Raw genomic sequence first — 23,293 nt, forward strand, 5'->3', positions numbered from 1 at the left:
GATACAAAATAAAATGTATTGTATACAAAACAACAGCAATATTGTAGTATCATTTGTGAATGACTTAGTTATTTTCAGCAATACAATGATCCAAGACAACTCTAAAGGTATTGTGATGAAAAAATATTATGAAGTACTGATGGTGTCGGAATAGATTGAAACCTACTTTTTTTTGCCCTTTGAGGCTGGGGTTAAGTGACTTGCCCAGGGTCATACAGCAAGGAAGTGTTAAGTGTCTGAGACCAGATTTGAACTTGGGTCCTCCTGAATTCAAGGCTGGTGCTCTATCCACTGCCCCACCTAGCTGCCCCCTGAAACATACTGTTTACTTCCTTTATTTTTGAGTGTTTTTTTTTTGGGGGGGGTGTCTTTGTTTTCTTTCACAAGATGACCTATATGAAAATTTTTTCACGACCACACAATAATCTATATTGAATTGCTTGCTCTTTCAATGATAGGAGTGGGGAGGAAAGAAAAGAATTTGGAACTGAATGTAATTGGAGAAAAATAAAATACTAAGAATTCAAAAAAAAAAAAAAAAAAAAAAAAAGAAAAATGAAGGGACCAGATCAGAGCCATGGGGAAAATAGCATAATACCACCTGGGTGAAGATCTAGCAAAAGTGATTCAGAAGGAATGGAAGGGAGGAAAAATGTAGATGATGTACCAAAATAATATGTCAATAAAGATAAAACTAGTATTTGTTGTCTGATTAAGAGAACAGATCATTACAAAGGTTCAAGTGAGAAGGGTCTGAACTAGGTTTGCAGCTGTGTGAGTGAAAGAAAGAGTTGGGTGCAAGAGCTAGGGAAAGGGAGGAGGAAGAAAGGAAGCTCATTTCTGAGACTCTCTTTCCCTTGCTCAAGAAACTCTGCTAGCTTCCAGTTGTCTCTAGGATAAAATACAAATTCCTGTTTGATATTTAAAGCTACTGGCAATACAGTTCCCTAATCTCCCCCACCTTAAACACTGTTCCTTTTTATTTACTCAGTGTTTCTCACATTCAATATTCCATCCCCCATCACCACATCATGACTGGAAGGCACTCCCTCCTCACCTTGAATATAAAGATTTATTTTCGTCAAAGGTCAGCTCAAGTATCAATTCCAGCATAAGGTCTTTCCTGGTCTCTCCAGTTGCTAATGCCTTTCCCATGCCACTTTCTTCCTTCAGAAATTACTATGGCTATATTCTGAATTTGTTTTTATGGTTCCCATTGTTTTCTCTCAATGGCATGCACACTCTCTGAGGACAAGGACTATTTCATTCTTGCTTTCCTATCTCTGGCACCTCGCCTACTTTACCCAGCACATTTAAATAGGAGCTTTATAGATGTTTGCTGAAGGAGGTGATCTCACTTAAGGGGTTTTTGGTTGTATGGGGGAGAAAGGTAGAGAAGAGGAATCAGTCTCATCATCTCTACAATAATGGTCCAGATCATTTGGGAGGTCCCTTCTGGTTACACATGTATACATGTATCATAAAGAAGCAACCATTTTTTCTAATGGCATATTTTTAAAATGCTGAAATCACATAGTTTAAGTTGCTGAATGTTTTGAGTTTTCCACTAGTTCTAGTTTAGCAACAGTTGTTCCTAAGTAAAAGATTTAGTGTAAACAAAATATCTCTTAACATTATCTGCTATGAAACCACCAGTCACTACTCACCAATTTCACTGGAGAATGGCTTCTCTCTTCAACCTACTTTTTTTCCCCTTGCAATGGGATTATTTCTCAATACTTACACTGCCTGTTCCTCTAGCTCCCCACCAATGCGTTGTGACATGTTCTTCAGCACCCCGATGCTGCCAGAGACCAGCTCTAACTGCTCATCCTGCTGTTCCACGATCAACTAAGGGCAAACAAATAGTTAAACCAATTAAAACCTATTTTACCTGGTTCAAAGCTCAGGCCCTTAGTTGTTGCTCTGCCACCCTCAGCTGGATGAAGTTCAGAAGCAAAGATCAGAGATGAGGGGCCCAAATCTATCCCCCAAGGAATACATGACTTGAAAGGTTCAACTGTTAAACAACAGGGATCATCTGTAGCAGGGGTTCAATGAGAAAGATATTCACCAGTGGGCTGAAGCAAGTTGAGTCTAGCTATAGAGTTCAAACATTATCCAGAAGGACACTGTGAAGGTGATAGGTGCCTTGGGGAAGAAATGGCCCCTTGATAGAATATTCTTAATGAACACTAGAAAGAGAGGATTATTACAGAGGTAAATGCAAGATTCTAGCAACTATGTGTAGTCACCACTACAAACAAAGCATTTCCCCTTTTCTTCAGGGACAAACTATGGGTGCGTATGCCTACATGTTACAATGACACCCCTGTTTTTCCATTCTGTAATCACAATCTTTCCCATATTTGTCTTTTATCTGTTTGATGACTATCAAAAGTAAATCGAAAGTGACTAAGCCAACTCATTAATGGCAACTAGTAAATTTCAATAACTTTTATGTACATAAAACAGAAATTAAGAAATTGTCTTTCAAGTGTAATCTGACTTACTAGTGATCAAATTTTTTAAAGCATCAACTGCATTGTTAAAAACAAAAAAAAATTATATGATCTACTTCTTTTCCTTGTTTCTTCTCTCCCCTCCCTACCCTCTTAAAAGGTCTATCATTTGAATATACAATGGTACCAATAGATGACTTTTCAATAAAGAAACAAGAACTCAATTTTTCTAAGAGTGCCTTTGTCTAAATGAACAAACAGCTAAGTAGCTGAGTGGGGGTTGTGAAGGACATTTTCTTTTTAAATGCACAGCCTTGTCTTTTATTTCTGGATATCTGGCCTGCTTTTCAAGAGCTACAAGCAGTCATAGTCCTCTTGAAACAAAATAGCACGCTAAAAGAGGCCTTATACCCCTTAACTACAATAAACATCAAGAAAACAGCCCCGTCAACCACAGGAAAAGACCTACTAAAGGCCTACTTTGAGGTCTACTTTCACTAAGAAAGTAAATACGGTGGCTCTTAATCAGAGAAAGCTAAGTGGATTGTGTTATCCTTGATTCTTCTCTTGTTTCAGTTAATCTGGAGGCTCTCTGGTCACCCACCTGTTGCTGGGCCTGCTGCTCCTCGATGAAGTGGGCATTAGCTCTCTGCAGTTCTCGATCCAGGCGGCCATATTTATCTACCCCAGCATTCCAACTCTGACCCCCACTTTCTCCTAGCAGCGCCTAGACAAACAAGGTCAAGAGGAGTCAAAATGATCAAGGCTTTAGTATCCTATTATTTGATAAACCCCCAAACTCCAGCTTCTGGAGTCACTACATCACAAAAACTGCTGGGAAAACTGGAAAATAGTCAGAAACTCAGCTTAGACTTACATCTATCTCACACTCCATACCAAAACAAGGTCAAAATGAGTGCCTAATTTGAGCATACAGAGTGATACCATAAGCAAATTAGGAGAATAAAGAATAATTTACCTATCAGCTCTTTGGAGAAGGAAGGAATTTATGACCAAAATACTAGAGAACAAAATGGACAATTTTGATCACATTAAATTAAAAAGGTTTTGTACAAACAAAACCAATAGAAACAAGATTAAAAGGGAAATACAAAACTAGGAAAAACTTTTTGTAGCAAGTAGGGTAATAAAGATCTCATTTCTAGAATATATAAAGGACTGTGTCAAATTTATAAGAACATAAGTCATTTCCCAATTGATAAATGGTCAAAGGAGAAGAACAGACAATTTTCAAATGATTAAATCAAAACCATCTACACTCACGAAAAAAATGCTCTAAAAATCACTACTGATTAAAAAACTGCAAATTACAACAACTCTGAGGTACATACACCTCTCAAATTGGTTAAGATGACAGGAAAAGATAATGACAAATGTTGGAAGAGATGTGGGAAAACTGGGACACTAATGCATTGTTGGTGGAGTTGTGAACTGATGCAACCATTCTGGAGAACAATCTGGAACGATGCCCAAAAGGTTATAAAGCCATTTGACTCAGCAGTGACACAACAGGGTCTGTAATCGCAAAGAAATCATAAAGAAGGGAAACAGACTCACATGTGCAAAAATATTTATAGCAGCTTTTTTTTTTTTTTTTTTTTTATAGCAGCTTTTTTTGGTAGCAAAGAACTGATAGATGACTATCAATTGGGGAAAGACTTGGTTCTTGTCAGTGGTTCAGTGTTTCAAGGCAATCCCAATAAACTCTGGATAGAAAACACTATTTACATCCAGAAAGAACTAAAAGAGATTGAATGTAAATCAACACACACTGTGTTAATTTTTTTCTTTTCTCCTCTCAGGTGGTTTTTCCCCTTTTTTTTTCTCCTGATTTTTCTCTCCCAACATGATTCATAAAAATATGTATCAAAGAAAGTTAATATACATGTATACCTAGGGGGAAAAAAAGATAAGTCAAAATAGAACAAAAGCTTGTATGTCTTCCAAACTGTGGAAGATTCAAGTTATACAACTCTAGAAGCCATCTGAAATACTTTCAGCTGTTGTTCCCAAGAGACAATATAAGAATGTTTTCATTAAAAACAAACAAACAAACAAAAAAAACCACCTTGTTCTAATTAGCCAAATTCTATTTCCTTTCTTCCTTCTTCTTCCCCAAACCCCTTTACAAACTACACATGCAGCATCATTCAAAATCAATTTCCACAGTGGCCATGCCTTAAAAAAAAAAAAATCTGTTGCATTTTGAGTCCTTCACTTCTTAGGAGGAAGGCAGCCTGTTTCACCATTAGTCTTCTGAAATCCTGGCTGGTTATTCCACTAAGAGATAATTTGCATATCATAATCTATTCATCCATTCTCCAATTTGTGTGCATTCCCTTAGATTCCCATACTTTGCCCTCTCCAAGAGATAAAAATATTTGTGTATGTCCTCTGTTTTGCTTAGTCCTTTCCTACTCTAATTTTCCCAACTTCCTACAAAGAGGAAGAACGCTTTCCTTTCCTATTTTTTTTTTTTTTGTGTTTGTGTTTTCTTCCTTCTTTTGAACAGTTTAGGTGAGACTGAGGTTCAAATGTCAGCTACCACTCCCAATCTTCTTGTTTGTATAATTACATGTGCATCTCTAACTATATGAGATAATTTTCTCTATTCTTCTTTTCCTTCTCCTCTAGTGTATTCTTTTATCTGTTTTCCATATATTTTTTAAGATTATTAAGATTTAACAGAATTGGGGCAACTAGGTGGCGCAGTGGATAGAGCACCAGCCCTGAATTCAGGAGGAACAGAATTCAAATCTGGTCTCAGACACTTCCTAGCTGTGTGACCCTGGGCAAGTCACTTAACCCCAGCCTCAGGAAGGAAAAAAAAAAAAAAAAATTTAACAGAATCACTCTCAGACTTGCCTAATCCCTTCTAGGAACCCTAATGATAGGGTTCAGAGGAGCATGTGTATCATCTCCCTGTATTTGATATAAGAAATTTATAATTTAGTCTATCATTGTTCATTAGAATTTTCTTTTTTAACACTCCTATTTATTGTTATTATCTATTATTTATTATGTTAATTATCTATTGGTTAAATTTTAAAGTTTCTCTAAAGCATCAATCTTTTCATCAGGAATGCATGGAAATTTTTTTTTTAATTTTTTATTTATTAATTTTATAATTATAAATTTTTTTTTGACAGTACATATGCTTGAGTAATTTTTTTTTTATAACATTATCCCTTGTATTCATTTTTCCAAATTTTCCCCTCCCTCTCTCTACTCCCTCCCTTTGAAGACAGGCAATCCCATCCATTTTACATGTGTTACAGTATAACCTAGATACAATATATGTGTATAAATCCAATTTTCTTGTTGCACGTTAAGTATTGGATTCTGAAGGTATAAGTAACCTGGGTAAAAAGACAGTAGTGCTAACAGTTTACATTCAATTCCCAGTGTTCCTTCTCTGGGGGTAGTTGTTTCTGTCCATCATTGATCAACTGGAAGTGAGATGGATCTTCTTTATGTTGAAGATATCCATTTCTATCAGAATAGATCTTCATACAGTATTGTTGTTGAAGTGTATAGTGATCTTCTGGTTCTGCTCATTTCACTAAGCATCAGTTCATGTAAGTCTCTCCAAACCTCTCTGTATTCATCCTGCTGGACATTTCTTACAGAGCAATAATATTTCATAGCCTTCATATACCATAATTTACCCAACCATTCTCCAATTGATGGACATCCACTCATTTTCCAGTTTCTAGCCACTTTTACGAAAAGAGCTGCCACAAACATTTTGGCACTGTATGGAAATCTTTTATTTCATTAAAGGACCTTACATTCCTGCACTGCTACACTGTCCCTTCCTTCCCTACAGCCTTTTTAATATATATTCAGTTTTGATGTTTAAATTATTCTTGACTATAAACCCATATTCTTTGCCTTCTGGAATATTGTATTCCAAGTTTGCTGTTTTATAATGGTGATTGCTAAATCATGTGTGTTCTGATTCTGGTTCCTTGGTTCTTGTAGATTTATTTTTTTCCCCCTTGACTGGAAGCTCTGGATTTGTGCTGTGATGTTACTGTGAGTTTTCATTTAAGGGTTTCTTGCAGGAGATATCCAATGGATTCTTTACCTTCTGGTTCTAAGAGATCTGAGAAATTTTCTTTTAAGATTTCTTGAAATAAGATGACCTGGAGTTCATATTGTCTTTGTTGTTCAGTTATCGATTCTGATTCTTCAGAACCCTGATTGGAATTTCCTTGGCAGAAGTGCTGGAGAGGTTTGCTATTTCTTTTTCCAGCTCATTTTACAGATGAAGAAACAGAGACAAACAGGGTTAAAAGTGACTTGCCCAGAGTCACACAGCTAATAAGTATCTGAGGCCAGATCTGAACTCATGAAGAGCCGTCCTGCCTCCAGTATGACATACTATCCACTGCATTCCTGACTGCCTTTATCTAGCCTAGTGATTCCTAAATTTTTTTCTCCTTCATCTGATTTCCAGTTCTTTTAGTGTTTCTTGATGCTTCATGAAAGCACAGGCTTCTATTTGGTCCATCTAAATTTTCAAGGAGTTTATTGCCTGGGAAAGCTTTTGAAACTCCTGTTTCTTTTCAATTCTTTTTTCCATAACTTTGTTTTCAAAAAAAAAAAAAAAAAAAATCCCTAAATTTTAGCACTTTCATGCCATTTATAAAAACATCTGTAAACTTAAAAAAAAAAAAAAAAAAAGAAAAGAAAAAAGAAATTTCTTGCTTCATTGCTTCCAGGAATTCTAGTTGACTTTGTATACAAAATAGGTTTTTCTTATAGATGTTTTAGAGTCATTTTCTTCTGAATCTATGTCTTGAGCATCCTTATCCACCAACATTAGTTCATTATGGTATGGTTCTTTTTGCCTTTGCCCATTATTCCATACTTATATTTGACATTAGGGGTTCTGCCTCATATCTGGAGAAATGGCCTAGGGTGATCTTATTGCTGGTTTTTTGAATTATTGAGTGTTCCAGGATCTTAGGGACAAGTTTGGACTTATAAATCATCAGTACACACAAAGAGATTTGACTAAAGGAAAATTCTATTGCTGCTCTCCAGGTCTGAGCTTTGCAACTTCATGATCTGAATTTGGGTCTATGCAAGAGAAAGCTGCCATTAGATTTCATGACATTAGACAGCTAAAAAGCTCTGCTGGTTCAAAGAAGAAGAGTTATAGCCTCCCCTTTGGTCTGTTTCCTGCCCTGATTATTTCTTTGCAGGCTAGGCCAGAAGGTAGAGGTGAGATCTTGGGGTAAGCTGGGACTCTGAGTCACCATTGCTGCTACTGACTTCTGGATTTCCTTTCTTGTATGCTGCCTAAAGGTTTCATACCTGAGGAAGTTACTTCTTTGAGAGGGCTGCCCCAGCCTAAGTTGGTGGTAGTATGCAGCCTCTCCCTGAGTGGCAGGATGTTCTTCAGGCCATATTTATGCCTTGATTGTACTCAATGTCTTCAGACTTTCTTGTCTGTCCTTCTTTGCCAATTTGGACCAGGTAAAGGATGCACTGCGACTTTTTCTAGATTTCTCCATCAGTATTCAGCCTGGTGTATTTTATAATCTGAAGTTGTAGATGAGAGCTAATTCAGCTTCTTTCTATTAATTCTGCCCATTTCTTTCCAAACAATTTTTTTGTTGGGATTCAAGGAATTTTTTAATATAAAAAGTCTGATAGGAAGAAGCTAAAAGTTTATAATGCCTTAGAACCACCATCAGCCCTAAGGAGAAAAGACAGGGATTATACAGAGAACCATTGGGCCCTTGGTGGATGGGGAACTTGTGCTTGCTGATTCCTGGAGGGGTCTTTGGGGATTCATTTTTGTTTTTTCATGATATCCTTAGGATGGAATAGTTAATAGTTAATAAAATTAACTTTTTTAGTATGAAATCAGAATGTGACAGTGCAGGACAAGTTTTACAAAAAAGAGAATTTAAAACAAAACAGATCAATAGTAAAGCTGGCCTGAAAGGGTACCAAAACCAGGGAACACTTAATTATAGACATCTAAGGGATAAGTATTTAAAACAAACAAACAAACAAACAAGAGAAAGGCATTCAGGAAAGGGCAAGGAAGGTACTTTCCAATGTTTTTAGAAACAACCTCGGCCCTAAATTTTTCTTTCAAAGTTGACCAAAATTGAATACCAGGAAACATAACCTACACATATCATTTTATTTAACTTGTTTTCTAAGAAATTAAATTATTTTTATCCAAATTTATTTCACTTACTAACTATATAACAATTAGTTTATCAATTTACAATTGATTTTCTCTCCCCCTCTCCCTCACCACTATAAAAAAAGAAGCATACAACATATATTATGAGGTGTTGTATTAATTATTAGTCATGTTTCAAAAAACATGGAACAGTTTATATTTTTAAAAATATGTAATGCTGTTCTTATTCAATTCCCTGAAGCAAGACTGCAGAGCTATAAGTTAAAGATGTCTCATATATGAACTAAAGAAACAACCTTGTATGATGATGAAGATTCAGATTTTTCCCTATTGCTCTAAAAGCAAAAGGTGACTCTTTCAAATAATATCAAGACTTTATTTAAAAAAAAATTACTGAATTAAGGCCAATTTAAATGAAATATAATTATGAGGATATATATCTGGCTTACCATCACAACTGGTTCAGGTATTGTTACTCAATTTCCTCTAAAATGAGATTGAAATGAAAAACAAAATGAAAGAGGAACTCCAAAAATAGCCTGGTTATGGCTATTCACTAGATTTGAGAGCTGCTCCAGGACCTAAGGGAAAAACTGGGGCAGGTTAAGGAAGAGAAGAAGAATTATCTTGAAAAAGATTTTTGAAGAGGAGCTAGTTGTTGCAGTGCATAGAGCATCAACCCTGAAGTTAGGAGGACTTGAGTTCAAATTTGGCCTCAGACACTTAACACGTTCTAGCTGTGTGACCCTGGGCAAGTCACTTAACCCCAATTGCCTCCAAAAAAAAAAAAATTTTTTTTTTGAATTGTAAAACAAATGAATTAAATAAAAAATTTGGATAAGATGTTCTGAAAAGATTTACTAGCTCTTCTCACTACAGTATAATAGCTTTTCCAAAAATAAATAAATAAATACAACTTCTAAGAATTACAGTACAAATTACTAAGAGTTACAATTTTGTAAGGACTTAATACCTAACTTATTCCATAAACTGGGCTGATGGGCCAATTTGACACAAGATAATTTGATATAAGAACTATTTTACTATAAAATAATCTTGTTACAGATTAAGATAAGTCATTTAAATGAAACGATATCTTGGAAATGATATTTGTAGCTGCGGAGGCCAGGCAAAATAAAATATTACATAAAATGTTTAAAAATATCATATAATAAATGGGATAGCAGTAACATAATATAACCCTGCACAAAAAAATTAACCCAAAGTACTTCCACCACATACTGAAAGCATATAAAAAGCATTTAATGTTCTTGTTGGATCTAGAAAAAGGTTCTACCTTCTATATACCAAAATACTCTCTTTAACTTATAATTTTTAATTTTTTTTATCACTTTTCATTTAAGAATTTACCACCCTACCACACCCACTATAGATCTCCCATCCAACTTACCCATACCTCTTTCATTTTGTTTTTCATTTCAGTCTCATTTTAGAGGAAGTTGAAAATGCCTGAACCAGTTGTGAGGTGTGTCTATGTAATACATGTTACAACAAAAATGGAGGTGTTTGTGGTTTTGTTATAACAAAGTGGGGGGGAAGAGAGAGGGGAAGAACAAACTAACATATTGCCTAAATCTAACAGTATATGCAACCATCCATACCCTCAATTTCCCCCTCCCTCCAAAAAATCCACATATAATTTTCCAAAGGTGAGATGAGAAGTTCAAAATGCACTTTTTTTTTTTAAACAAAGGTGCTTAAAATGTAGAAAAACATTTCATTAACAAAAGTATGTCAAAATCTCACCAAAGTTTTAATAGTAAAATGTAAGGGAGAAGTATGCTTATAAAGCTTTCGGAGAATTTTAGAAGTTACTGCACTATAATTTACACATATGCATTTACTCTTAGAGAACATTAAAAGCTACATGAAGTCAGCAGCATAAATAACTTTAGATGACTTAAACTTCACTTATCTTGGGCTATTTTTGGATATAACATATCATCTTTTTCTTACCTGTCTATTTTTTCTTTCTGTTAATGCCTGAACTGATGAACTTGACATCTGATCCTTCATTTCCTATGTAATGAATAGGATACAAAAAAAAAGTAGAAAAAAATTAACTTAAACTGAAAATTATGGTCCAATATTTAGGTCATTCACACATAATGTTTTTCACCAACAAAAGAAGTATATCTTTTCAAAAACAAAAAACGACTATGCATAGCTTTTAATTGACTGCTTCATAAATACATTGCGAAAGCAATTCCTTAAAAATTTAAATTTGTTAATTTTAAAATTCATCATATATTGACACGATTCAGTCAAAATTAACCTTTTGGCTGGACCCCATACATGACATTTCACCTTCAGTCTACATTACTTTCATATTTTGATGATGTCTGGAATGTACTGCCTTCTTTAACTTCCTTTAAGGCTCTAAAGTCTTTGTTTCATCTAAATATGAGTGTTGGAATTAAAGGCAATGTCACTACATATTCTAAAATCAATATGATTTTTTTGGATCTATGTAAAAAACCTTAGTTTTGATCTCCTTTTTTAACACAGAGTTTAAAACTAACAATAAAGAAGTTGTCAATCCCAACAGAAAATGTCTCAAATACATTGATAAGTGATACTTGGGTTTACCCTATGATGATATGTTAATTGTTATGACATGGTAGTACAAGGAAGCCACCACTAAAACCAAAGTTTTACATGCATTACATTGCATAATTTGTAATATCCAATGTCATCAAGACCCTTTTTCATAATTTCAACATATCTTGACAAAATAATTCCTGGGTTAACCTAAGGTTTTTTTTGTTTGTTTTAAGCAAAAATGAGAAATCACTTTTCGAGCTACACATGCTTTAAATGAGACAGCTGGAAAGGATCCCAGAGATGATCAAGCACAGCTCCGTCTCATTAGACAGATGAGAACAATGAAATTCAGAGAACTTCAATGATTTCCCCAACATCACAGGACTAGTCAGGGTAAAACCAGGAAAGTCATACCTAAGCTGCCTGACTCTTAGTGCAGCCATCTTTCTACTACATACCATAATGCAAAATCTAAACTAATTCCATCAATTTTCTAAATGGGGAAACAAACAGAAGCAAAGGCGTTGCCCAAAATCACATGGATTCTTATTATAGGGAGAATTAGGACTTTTGTCTTCAAAATGGCTACTCTATACCATGCTATCTCCATATGAATGAAATCCACAAATCTGAATTGAACAGATGCCTCAAAAGTGTTAATGATTCTTCCACTATAAAAAATACAATTTAGTGTTACACTTGACATGTGAAATTTAAATCTCAGTTCACACAGGATGTTAATATTTTGAAATTCTGATTTGAATAAAAAGGCATTTTTTCTTAGAAATAATGTGAAAATAAAGTTTTTCCTAATGATAATAAGCAAAGAAGCCAGAAAATGAATACTCAATTCTATTTCTAATCATGAAACCAAACTGATCTTAGACAATGAATTTTGCCCATAAATTCTGACTTTCTTTCCAATTACCACATAGAATACTTAAAGACAGCTTTATGCAACCATTGGTTTTCCCAGCTATATATAACAAAAATGGAGATTATCTGCTTTATGATGGATTATTTTGATTACTGAAAAACATTTAATAAATTGATAGAATTTTAGACTTGAAAAGAATCTTTAACCTTCACATATCCTTCCCCCCCATTTTACAGATGAAGAAACCTGAGCTCCAAGGAGTGATTTACCTTGCCTGAAGTCACTCTGTAACTCAACAGGGACTAGATGCCTCTTAATCCAGTCTTCTTTCTATGTATACTACATTTGAAAAAGAATTTTACTCATTTCATTTCAGGAATACAGAGCCAATCTATTGTAAAGCCAATTATAACAGTATCTGAATATTTAAAATTTTAGCAATAATCATCACTGTAAGTAGACAGTAAAAGGAGATCATATTTACCATTTAAATTGTGTGGCTCTGATAATCCTTAACACTGAAAATGTCATCTGTAAACTGCTTACCCAAAATGACCATGTCACAGTCAGAAGCCCTGAAATGATCCTAAATTATTTTCAAGGGAAAGCTTTCTAAAACATACTTAGTCACAGATTTTCCCCTAACAAATTGAGTATTCCCCAATAAACTAATATACTTAACCATATAGTGTTACTCTAACTACGAAAGTATATGGCTAAATAATCACTAGACCATTTAAAAATAGTATTTGCTATTGGGTCCTTCAGTATCCGGAATTACCCAATTCATACTAAGTATAAACTAGATAGTTTGATTAGTTCATTGTTTTCCTCTACTGTTCTAAAATAATTGTTCCCTAAACATAGACCAACAGTAGCAAATGTAACTAATAAGGATTTCCAAAAGTAATTTAGCTAGAGGAAAAAGCTGCCAATAGCAGTTAATTTTCAACAATACTAATGTGATTTTTCACTCAATGCAGAATACAATTGTGGTTTCCACAATCCACATTTCCATTGTTCTGGACACAAACAAGAAAAAGAAAGACTCCTTAACTCCTTTAAAGAAAATTTTCCATATCTAGCAAACAGATCATTACCTAGAATCTTTTCTCTGGTCCAGGAAATAAATCTGATTTCACTAAAAACAGATGCCTTTTGTTAAAGAAAAATATTTGGAAAATTGGCATTTGTTAGTAATCTGGTTCAAAAGAAAGGTGATTTCAGATCTAGAACTATTAGCTTTATTCTAAGAGGAAGGTATTCAAGATATTACCTGTTTCCAACACAAAAGAACAAGATCATGTTCCTTACCCTGACAACTTGTCGTGTGCTTGTAATGAAGGCTTTTCTTACACCCAGTTCAGTTGCATCGAGGTTGAATTTTCGAGGATTTGCTTCAACTATGCGTAGGTCAGCAGTCAAGATAAAAATAACTTCATTGTCATCAAAACTCCACACAAACTAAATATCTTATTTCTCCCCTCCCTTTTTTCCCCTTAATAGTATTTTATTTTTCAATCACACGTAAAGATTTTTCAACATTCATTTTTATAAGATTTTGAGTTCCAAATTTTTCTCCCTTTTCTCTCTCCCCTCCTTCAAGAGAGCAAGTAATGTGATATAGGTTATACATATATAATCATTTTGAATATATCTTTATATTAATGATGTTGTGAAAGAAAAATCTGAACAAAAGGGCTGCCACAAACAATTTTGCACATGTGGGTTCCTTTCCCTCGTTCAAGATCTCTTTGGGATATAGGCTGGATTAAAGGGTATGCACAGTTTAATAGCCCTTTGAGCATAGTTCCAGATTGCTCTCCAGAATGGTTGGATCAGTTTGCAATTCCACCATTAATGTATTGTCCCAGTTTTCCCTTCACATCCCTTCCAAGATTCATCATCATCTTTTCCTGTCATCTTAGCCAGTCTGAGGGAACATAGTTGATTCTGATTGTGCTACACTTTTCTTAGCAAAGCTTAGCAGAGAGACTGTGGATGCCCATCAGTTGGAAAATGGCTGAATAAATTATGGCATATGAATGTTATGGAATATTTTTGTTCTGTAAGAAATGACCAGCAGGATGATTTTAGAGAGGCCTGGAGAGAAATGTGAAATGAGCAAAACCAGATCACTGATCATCAATTCTGATGGATGTGGCTCTCTTCAACGGCCAAATGATTCAAGCCAATATCAATGGACTTGTGGTGAAGAGGATCATCTGCACCCAGAGAGAGGACTGTGTGACTAAGTGTGGATCATAACAGAGCATTTTCACTTTGTTGTTTGTTTGCATTTTGTTTTCTTTCTCACTTTTTTCCTTTTTCATCTAGAGGGACTGGGGGAAAGGAGAGAGGAAAAAAATTTTTCCAACATGAGATTTTGCAGGGGTGAATGTTGAAAACTATCTATGCATTTTGAAAATAAAACGCTTTATTTAAAAAATTAAGGAAAAAGAAAAAGAAAAAACCAACTGTGTTAAATGAGTTCCATAATAGTAATTGGATTCACAAAGCTAAATCAAATTTTCTCATTGTCACTTTCCTTACCTATAAAGTAGGGCTAATGTTTGTATTATTCTACATCACAATCTGCAAGGAAAAGTTATTTAGTTGTAGACTCTTTTTAAACTCTCTATAAATATCATGACTGCTTAACAACTGTTTTATTGAACCCTCTGCTTTCTCCTAACAGTTCAAAATCTTTTCTATATTCAAGCCCCAATCTTACTATTTCCCCTTCATTTAAAAAAATGAGCCAAATCTTAGTAACTTTTAGCAAATGATTTTGCCTTATCATTTACTGAGATTAAAACCATCTTAAAGTAGTCACCCTCAATTTCTCTCTTTTCTACCATGAAAACATATCAAATGTAATTTGTATCTCATATTTTTATTTTGCTATCTCTTCTTAATTTCTCTTAAGATTATAAATATATTGGGGAAGGGGGACAGAATAAAAAAAAACCTAATCTATTACCCGTTTTTACTAATTTCTTTCTTTCACCATTAACTTCATATATAGTTCCTACTTTTACAATACTGTGTACAGTCTACTGAAATTTGATCTTTAAAAGATCATCAATGACTTCCTAATCCTCAAATTTAATTACCTTTTCTAGGTCCTTTATAAGGATGATTCAATCAACATTTATTTTGTTGTGGCTGTTCAGACATGTACTACTCTTTGTGATCCCATGGACCATAGCCTTCCAAGCTCTTTTCTACTTCACTATCTCTAGAAATGTGTCCAAGCTCATGTTTGTTGTTTCCATGACACTATCTATCCCTCTCATTTTCTACCATCCTCTTCTCCTTTGCCTTTAGTCTTTCCCAACATCAGAGTCTTTTCCAGTGAGTCCTATCTTCTTATTAAGTGACCAAAATATTTAAGCTTCAGCTTAATTTCTGACCAAGGGATTCTCAAATGTCTTCTCCATCACCACAATTTGAAAACTGATTCTGTAGCACTCAATTTATCTTATAGTCTAATTTTCAATGGTATATATTGCTACTGGAAAAATCATAGCTTTGACTATATGGACTTTTTAAAAAAAAATAAAGCTTTTTATTTTCAAAGTACATGCATAAATCTAGATAAGTCTTCAACACTCACTCTTAAAAAACTGCATTCCAAATTTCTCTCCCTTCTCTCCTCTCCCCCACAAGTAACCCATGTTGAACACATAGTAATTCTATATATATTACCACAATTATCATGCTGCACAAGAAAAATCAGATCAAAAAAGGGGGAAAAAATGAGAAAAACAAAATGCAAGCAAACAACAACAAAAAAATGGAAATACTATATTTGTGGCCCACACTCAGTTCCCACAGTCCTCTCTCTAGGTGCAGATGGCTCTTTTCTTCACAAGACCATTGGAACTGGACTGAATCACCTCGCTGTTGAAAAGAGCCATGTCCATCTGAATTGATCATTGTATAACCTTGTTATCATGTACAATGATCTCTTGAATAATCTTCTTGTTGCCATGTACAATGATCTCTTGGTTTTGCTTACTTCACTTAGCATCAGTTCATGTTAAGTCTCTTCAGGTTTTTCTGAATCATCCTGCTGATCGTGTCTGATAGAACAGGAATACTTATATGGACTTTTCTTGGCAAGACAAAGACTCTGCTGTCCAAATTTTCTATAGTTTTCTTTCCAAGATGTTAATTTTTTGGATTTTAAAAGCTTCAATCCAGCTTTTACACTCTCCTCTTTTACCCTTAGCAAGAAGCTTCTTAATTCTTCTTCACTTTTTTCATCAAAGTGGTATTTTCTATTTAAGACTGTTGATATTTCTCCCAGCAACATCTAAAGAAGTGTTTATTATGTAACAACCCTTGTACTAAGAAGTGGATACACACACAAAAAAAGCAAAAACTTATCTCCTGCCCTCAAGGAACCCATGTTCAAATGGGCAAGAGATTACATACACAACTATATCCATACAAAAATATAAATACAATATAAATAGGAAGTAGACTCAAAGGAAAGGCCTTAGTAAAGAAAGACATTTGAATTGAGTCTTAAAAGGATGCTTTAAAAATGAGGAAAAGCATTCCAGGCAGAAAGGAGAAAATTATGAAAACAGAGTCCAGAGATGGGAGTACTATGCTTGAGGAATAGCAAAAAGGCCAGTGTTACTGAGTGGTAGAATATGCCATACGTGGTTAATGGCACCAACCCTTGAAGCTTTGGTATTGTTGGTCTGTCTTCCCTCTCCCACAGATCATCACTCACCAAATCCTGCCAGTTTTATCCATGCTAAAGTCTCTTGAATCTGTCCCAAATAGCAGTACCCTAGTTCATAATGTAGTTTTTGCCATCTTTACCTCTCATCTACACGATTCTGATAAATGTCTTTTCATCTAGTTATTCCATTTTCCAATAAAGAAGCAGATGTTCCTAAAGGACAATTCTGTTCACACCAGTCTCTGGGTCAAAAACCTACAAAGTTTAATGTGCTATGACTGCCACTGATATTACTGTTATAAGAGATGAATGGGGAATATTTATTAGGAAAAAAAATTTTGTTAAGTGTATAGGATTTAAATTGAACACCATCTGTTTTTTTAAAGCATTGTATTGCCAAACCATATGTTACATAATTTTTTAAAATTACATGTATTAGTAGTCACAAAATAACATGGGATTTCTTTCCCTACTGGATTTTTTCATAATAATAGATGGAAAATGAAGAGGAAAACAGAAAAAAATGAAAAAATATTTTTGAATTGTTCAATTATGAGGAGAATTCTTCATTTATAGTTAATGAATGTGATTATTACTAATTACTTAGCTCACCTGTCAATCATTTTGGACTGCACCATGATCCAAACAAAAACCCCAGTAAATCATAGAACATGGAAGGAAATTAAATTATATAATTAAGAAAATGATTAGAGAAAGATTTCTGTATTGGCAAACCACTGGTAAAAAATATTAAAGGATATTAATAGTTTCATCCAGATCTTCTAGGTCCCATTCTATGCTTCGCAAGTTGTTTCTGAGCTCATTGGTAGTCCAATCAACTTCTTCTCTTGTTGCTACAGAAGGATCCTGAAGGAGTTCTGTCCATCTCTGGAATAACCCTTGAGCAGTATTGACTGCTTTCTGTACCTCCCTGACAAAAAAAAAAAAAAGAAGATGAAGGAATGAAATAAAAATCCAACTATGAAAAAAAAAAAAAGATTACTCTTTTTCTAATAAAACACAAGATAAAAATTTTAAAGTCAACCTCAGCAAATTTTACACCCCAAAATATTTTTAAGTTCCCATAGAAAGGAACTCTCAGCTAGAAGACTAGCTGTTCAGTCAGGAAGATCTGGGTTCAAGTGCTGCTTCTAATATACACAAACTAGCTATGTGATTACTGTAGTCAAGTCTTAAACTCTCAAGGCACCAAACAACTCTTTAGGATTCCAAATTACAAATGAGTTAACAATAAGCAGTGATTTAAAAAAAAAAAAAAATCCCCCCCCCAACTGATATAGGTATATGCATGTATCTGTGTATACACACATAGCCTATATGTGATTTGGATGTTCCCTCCTTTACAGGACACATATCTATCAATTCTGCAAAGAAAATAAAAATATAAATTCCCCTTTGATACAGAAGCCTTAAGAAACCTCTAAATTGGCATATTTCATGTATAAGTTATTGGCATCTATTGGCCCTGTTAAAACTCAAGAAATATGTGAACAATTGCAAGAAGAAATGTGCATCAAGTCATATCAAGTCAAGGCTGGTATATTTCAACACAGCTTTTACTGCAGCTACTGAAGTGCTCGCATTTATTCTGAGCCCCAAATCACACATAATCTAACATCATCATAAACACTAAAATCAGAAATTTTTCAAAAAATTGCTATTCTTCATTATCAAGTTTGCCATGCAGTTGCAAAGGATTTATGCTGATCTAGGCCAACTCTCTTTATAATTTCTCCACTAACAAATAAAGAAAAAAAATGTACCAGCTGAGTAAGATGAACTCCAAAGCTCTGAAAACAAATAATGCTGATTTAGCTGGGGCCAAAACATACAACTTTGGCCTCATTAGCACTGTGATTTTAACCAAAGAGTTGAGTAGCTACAATCAGTAAAGACTATCCCATTTGTTCTTATAAAAATTCAAGGTATTTATTCAGGCAAACCTTGTAGGCTTACTTCTTTTAGCTAATCTTTCAAATTAAATAACAGGACATGACAGGTACAACCAACCATGGCAGAAAAACAAATCAAGTTTGTGTTCCTAAGTTTGTGCCATGTTGCTGACAGTGAATAGACTGAATGTGTAAAGAAATTTATTGTGCTTCACTTTTAACAATGAACAGCAAACCAATCGATGTGCTAATAGCTAGTTTATGGCTTACTCAGGACCTTTGTTCTATTCATTACAATTCTCTTTTTGGAGACTCTAATAGAATGCGCATCTTTACCTAAAAAGGAAGAAAAAGAATTAATTTAATTGCATTAATTTTTAATACTTATAAGAATCTTTGACCAAAGGAAGAACTGAAAGCTTTTAGTTAAAAGGAGATATCTGAAATGCCAGTAGATCTAAAGAAATTTAAGTCAATCCAAATTAACCACAAATTAGCCAAAATATGGACATTCCCTCTTTAACAGGTTTTTAAATTTTTAATTCTACAAAGGATGTTCAAATTCCCTTTTGTAACAAGCCTTAAGAAACATCTAAGTTGTCATATTTCACTTAGTAACATTACCAGTTTTCACTAGTTCTGCTAAAATTCAAATCTATATATAAAGACACTTTCAACTGCTGTCTCTAAAATGATGCATAACTCTCCAAAGTACATCTGCAGTCCACCTTTACTATTCAATTCTCACATTTGAGATCAAATCCTATATTTCTATTTGTTTTCATGACCTCACCCTTTGTTGTAAAATCACCTTCCAGATTGCCTAGCACAATGACTTGTATATAGATAAGTGTTCTGTAAATAATGACTGTATCAATTACCTCCTACAAAAATCAGCTTCTCTTTTCTAATTCCTGCTTTGGCCACCAAAACCACCATTCAGCTATTAACTTTGGAATAAAAAAAGTATTCTATTTGCTTTGTACTCCACTGATCTCATTAAGTTCTCTGTTTTCATCTCTTCACTCTACTGCCCAAACCAGCATACCCCAGATCAAAGCCATCATTACACAAGATCGTTGCAAAAACAATGAGTCTTCAAACTTGTAATCAATAACAATAATAATAGACATCTACTTAGTGCTTTAAGTTTAATTTTGCAAAGTACAAACATCTTTGTTGAGCCTTACAATTACTGTATGGCAAGCCCTATAAGTTCTAATCTCTATTTTAAAGGTGAGTAATTTAGCTAAGAAGGGTAAAATAACTTGCTTATTGGCTCCACAATTATTACCAGTAGGAGGATTCAAACTTGGCTCTTCCAGATTTTAAGTATGGTACTTTATCATGCACAATTCTTCCCAATTAAGCTCAACATATATTTTCTGTCTGTCTGGTTTTGGTTTTTAATGTGACCTGCTTAAGAATCTAAAAAGGTCACCTATTAGGTCAAGTTTTACCCAAATGTTGGTATAACACATGGTCCTCCAACAATGATTTCATCTTAACTCTCCAGGTTAATCTTTTGTCACTGTTTATGATAGAAACAAGCCAATCTCTAACATACCCCTTATGCTAAGGCTACTTTGCCCAATTCTTCCCACACTTGGTCCCATTTTCAGTTTAGTGGGAAAGGTGTACAATTAATGTGATACAAATCAGATTATAAAGTACTATGTGGCCATTTATGGGAGAAATTACTTCCAGTTTGAGAGGTGGATTAAGAATGAAACTTCACAAATATAACTGATCCTGGACAAGACAATTTCCATGACCTATAAAATGGAGACAACGTTCAACCTAGTAGGTGAGGTTGTGTGCCTTATGATCTGTAACACACTTCTGTCACTGAGATTTCTATTAATCCAGGCCTGTATTTATTTCATGGTGCAGGTTAAGTGTTTTTTGTTTCATGCACTCTTTCCTGATTGACACTACTACCCAATTATCTTCCCTTTTCTAATACATCTAGGGGAAACTTGTAACAGAGGAAAGGGAGCTAGGTTTAGAATGAAAAAACATGGACTGATGAGTTTCATCTCTTCAAACCTGTTTTCTCATCAGTAAAAAAGGCCTGCACAATGATCTCACAGGGTTTTTATAAAAGTCAGCGGAACTAAAAGGTATATAACAATTATCTGTTAACAATAAAAACAGTAATAATAAATAAGCTAATATTGCTTCCATAATTTCATTTTATTATATATAGTTTGGAGGAATTGGAAATATTTAGCTTAGAAAATAGTCAAAGGGAACATGACAGCCATCTTCAAGTTTTTTGTTAGGTTATAACTAGGATTATTTTGTTTGGTCTTAAAAGGGCAAAAACATTATCAATAGGTAGAAGCTACAAGGACATAAAAATTTAGGCTCAAAACTAACTAACAAATACAACTGTCCAGATCCCAAAAAGAGATAACTTCCCCTTTCAAGCAGAGGTTGGATGACACTTGTCAGGTATGTTACAATGGGATTCCTTTCTGGGAGCAGTTGGGGTACATAATCACTAAAGTCATATTCCAATCAAATCCTATGATTTATCCCTGTCTTGAAAACTTCTCTAATTGCTTCATACAGGTACATCTTAAGATCACGGATTTAGAATTGGAAAGAACTTTTCCAGTCACAGAAGTAGTAAATGGCAGAGTAAGTGCTTGAACTGGTTCCTTCTCTCCCAATCTAGTGCTCTTTTCACTGAATCATGCCTTTCTCTGCTATTAGCAGTCATCTATGATCCAACCATTTCACTTTACAGAGGAGAGGTTAAGTAACTTTATGTGAGAAGTGGCAGAGGACTTTATTTAGGAAGAGCATGTAAAGCTATGGAACTAAGTCCTGTGCACTACTTTTGTAACCTTTAAGGAGCCTAGCATAGTGCAAGGTAGACTGGTTCAATACATGTTTCCTCAATTATAAAATAAAAGGACAGGATTAAAATGAGTGATCCTAGAACCAAACTACACTTAAGAGAAAGTTTTCATAAGAATCTTTGGGTTTAAAGCCCAAGTTTTTGGGAAAATAACATCAGTCAACTTACCTCAAACATCAAGTACTCTGTGGAGAGAGAACAAGCTTCTTTCTTTTGCTACAAATGAACTGTTACTGTATATACATAAAAAATGTTTGTTGTTATAACTGTAAAATTCTGGAAAAATATTCCTTGGTGAAGGATGAATCATTAAGGAGAAAGTAGGGAAGCGGAGAGCTGAGAAGAACTGGATTTGATCAGTCATTGAAAGTCTATATTCTGCTCTGAAATAACAGTTTTAGAGGCATACCAAGTTGTGGATAAGAATGGTTCAGGGTTAACAATTGTTAGAAACAAAACTCTTTAAAAATGTGTTAACATATAAACAATGTTAAAGAGAAATAACACTATTTAGAAAAAATTTAAGTAAGGCATGTTTGACATAGTACTTTATGGTTTACAGAACCACTCTTTCTTTTTAACCACCCCATGAAATAAACAACGCAAGAACTCTATGCTTCATTTTACATATGAAAAAACTGAGATTTGTTAAGATAAATAACTTTTCCAATAGTCCATAGCAAGTTATGTAGGTCAAAGTTAGGATAGGAAGCCAGTTCTACTTATTCCAATCAAATAGTGTTCTTTCCATCAAATCAGCCAGAAAACTAGAGATGCTTCCTCAGACATAAATAGGAATTTAGTGAGAAATACAGAGAAGTTAACAAACCTATGAGTCACAAGACCAGAAAGATCTCCAGAAATAGTGAACAGGGGAAATGGAATATTAGATTTGGATGATCTAAAGCCCAGCGGAGTCATGTTCAATTCAAATTTATTAGGACTAAAAGCTCAAAGTGTTTGATTTAGCTTTTAATTCAGGTTATGGTATTTAAAATTCCAGGACAAGAACCAAAAGAGAGGTCAATGAAAACAGATTAAGAACTGTGAGAATTAAATTCAGTAAGGACCTACTAATATAGGTTTTAAGAATTTTTATGATTAACTTCTGATTTATATAAAACCTTTTTGATTTCTTGCAATTTCTATGAATTAAAAGCTTTTAAAAAACTAGAAAGGACTGTGCTTCCACTGACAGCTGGGTGGGGGAGAAGTTGGGAACCTATATTCCATTTTGCATTGACTCTGGGAAGAGGAATTCAGATGGAAGACACCAAGTGTGCCAAATCTCAAAAGCATAAAAAAGGAGTAAAGCAAAGCATACTTTACTTCCTATTCATTCATTTAAACTGGTCTATTCTTCCATACTAACTTGAGTGTTAGGGATGCAACATTTAACACACATGAAAAAAAAAATTTACAACTGACATAGTCTTGAATTGTATTTTCACGTGTGTTAGTTACACTTTTCTACGCGGCTCATTTGGATTTATCCATTCTGTGTGTACGTGTACCTCTGATCTCCTCAACTTAAGGAGCAGAAAACATTTTCTATCTCATTCAACACCCACCACAATGTTGTGCACATATGAATCTCTCGAATAATCTAATAACATGTTAATTTAAAAATACTTGTTGAATAAGAAGAGGCTCACCAAACTACCATCCAATAACCAGTACAAAACCTTAGCTTTAATGACATAATCCATTCC

At 34.3% G+C, this 23,293-nt stretch overlaps 1 protein-coding gene across 1 annotated transcript in view; it reads right to left on the reverse strand.

The window, feature by feature from the left end:
* The window catches only part of STX6 (syntaxin 6), a 45,695-nt gene that overhangs the window by 20,857 nt on the left and 1,545 nt on the right, over nucleotides 1-23,293 (reverse strand). The window contains exons 2-6 of the mRNA XM_074308516.1: nucleotides 17,561-17,730; nucleotides 13,412-13,506; nucleotides 10,633-10,695; nucleotides 3,067-3,189; nucleotides 1,745-1,851 (exon numbers count right to left, since the gene is read on the reverse strand). Of these exons, the coding sequence (XP_074164617.1) occupies nucleotides 1,745-1,851; nucleotides 3,067-3,189; nucleotides 10,633-10,695; nucleotides 13,412-13,506; nucleotides 17,561-17,730 (558 nt within the window). The remainder of the gene's footprint in view (nucleotides 1-1,744; nucleotides 1,852-3,066; nucleotides 3,190-10,632; nucleotides 10,696-13,411; nucleotides 13,507-17,560; nucleotides 17,731-23,293) is intronic.

The sequence above is a fragment of the Sminthopsis crassicaudata genome, chromosome 4 (assembly GCF_048593235.1).
Source record: "Sminthopsis crassicaudata isolate SCR6 chromosome 4, ASM4859323v1, whole genome shotgun sequence".
NCBI classification, from domain to species: Eukaryota; Metazoa; Chordata; class Mammalia; order Dasyuromorphia; family Dasyuridae; genus Sminthopsis; species Sminthopsis crassicaudata.